The sequence below is a fragment of the Chenopodium quinoa genome, unplaced genomic scaffold, assembly GCF_001683475.1.
Source record: "Chenopodium quinoa cultivar QQ74 unplaced genomic scaffold, ASM168347v1, whole genome shotgun sequence".
NCBI lineage: Eukaryota > Viridiplantae > Streptophyta > Magnoliopsida > Caryophyllales > Amaranthaceae > Chenopodium > Chenopodium quinoa.
Window position 1 is genome coordinate 1071209 of NW_018743977.1, and position 1837 is coordinate 1073045.

The window sequence follows — 1837 nt, forward strand, 5'->3', positions numbered from 1 at the left end:
TTAATATTCTGATATATACATTCAGATCAATCCAACAATATTTTACATATAGATATTTGATTTAGTTTTATATGTTATTAAAAGTATAGTCAAAGTTAGCAAGTGAATACATAGTGCTGCATGTATTGTGAAACGAAGATGTAGTACTCCATGTGTATTTCGGTGGATACTTGTGTTCTTAGGGCTTTTTTTCCCCCTATTATTGCTTTTAAATTATTTCTACAACTTTCTATTTGATTGCAAAGTAGTAAACGAGAAATGGTAGGCTGCCCACCAATTTCTAATTAGCCAGCTAATTTACTAATCAATGTATAATAGGGTGCTTGTATAATATGTATGACAGGTCATAAGAGACATCAACCCAAATTTTTTTCCCTAAAAATGAAAGACCAACAAATAGTACCTATTTCTCTATGTGGCAATTCATCTTTAAAGACTAGATGATGCACATAAAATTGATAAATCAAATGGCAAAAACATCAAAAATTCTTCAAAGCTCAAAACTTTTTGTAGCATTTTTATTCTTATTTATATCAAAACAAGCATTATCTGTAAGAGGATGGGCTATTGGTCCTGCAAAATATGTATTCAGCATTGAAAATGCAATGGACAATGGCATTATGAATGTCCATTGTAATTCAGAGAATGATGATATTGGTCTTGTTCGCCTTCCAGTAAATAGCAATTATACACACGGATTCACGACTCAAATGTTCAAGACGATATCTTTCTTTTGTGAGCTTATGATCCCTAGTCGCGCTTTCAAGGTTTTTGACACATTTAGAGATGTGGTAGAATTTGTGGATAGACAATGTGGAGGAAGACATTGTTTTTGGAAAGCAACCGAGAAAGGTATATACTTGTATCATATTCAAAAACATAAATACTACAAGAAGTTTGAATGGAGTAAGTATCCACCTAATAAGGAGGATCTTAAGAAGCTTGATGAATTTGATGATAATCATATAGATTTTGTTTCATCTTGATTAATGATTTGTATGACATGAGACTCTATCTATCTTCAAGCTAATTAACATGATGTTAATTATGTCATGTGTGTATCAATACAAGCATCAAGCCAGCAATTGTAAAACCTTGAAAGTTTAGAGGAATAATGCTTAGGTTTGTGATCCAAAATCAAATTAAGATGAATAATTTATGAGTTACTATTTCAATTGAGGCTTTTTTTTTTTTAAATATGAATCTACATATAGCCTTTTTTTGGTTTATATGTGTAATATGGTTTGCCACTTATTTTTTTTATTCAAAGAATAAAAATGCATTTTATGATCAATTAAAATACTCGGCAATATATTCATGAAAAAGAGAAACATTAAATTCTGAATGCAAAATGCAGTTCTACAAACTTTTCCTCATCTTATGTATATCAGCTTTTTTTTTTTATTTTTTTATTTTTTTTTTGTTGAAATATCAATGCTTTTTTCTCTTTACTTCTCTCTACTTTTTTTTTTGGTTCAAAAAAATAATAAAAAATACTATATCAATTTTACATCATTTTTACTTATTGATTATAAGGGAATAAATGATTTAAAGTATTTTATTGCAAGTGTGAAATGAAAATGGATGCAAGTAAAAAAAATAAACAAATATTGATTTTCATGTCACAAGTAATAGTAGTTATGAGGTGGACAAAAATGGTGAATATATTAAAAAAAATCATTTGATGAACTTATATACTTGCTCAATTCTTCTTTTTACTTGAAATAATAATTATCTAACTTTTGCACTATTCACATCATCTCTTTTAAACGTCTTTGATAAATTATTATATATATGCAAAATGTTTGTGGGATTATGTTAGAATTATCTCATATTA

At 27.9% G+C, this 1837-nt stretch overlaps 1 protein-coding gene across 1 annotated transcript; it reads left to right on the top strand.

Moving 5' to 3' along the window:
* Positions 1-467: 467 nt before the first annotated feature.
* Positions 468-986, top strand: LOC110689851 (S-protein homolog 3-like). The gene has a single exon (XM_021866683.1). The coding sequence runs from the start codon at positions 468-470 to the stop codon at positions 984-986; it is 519 nt and encodes a 172-aa protein (XP_021722375.1).
* Positions 987-1837: the final 851 nt, after the last annotated feature.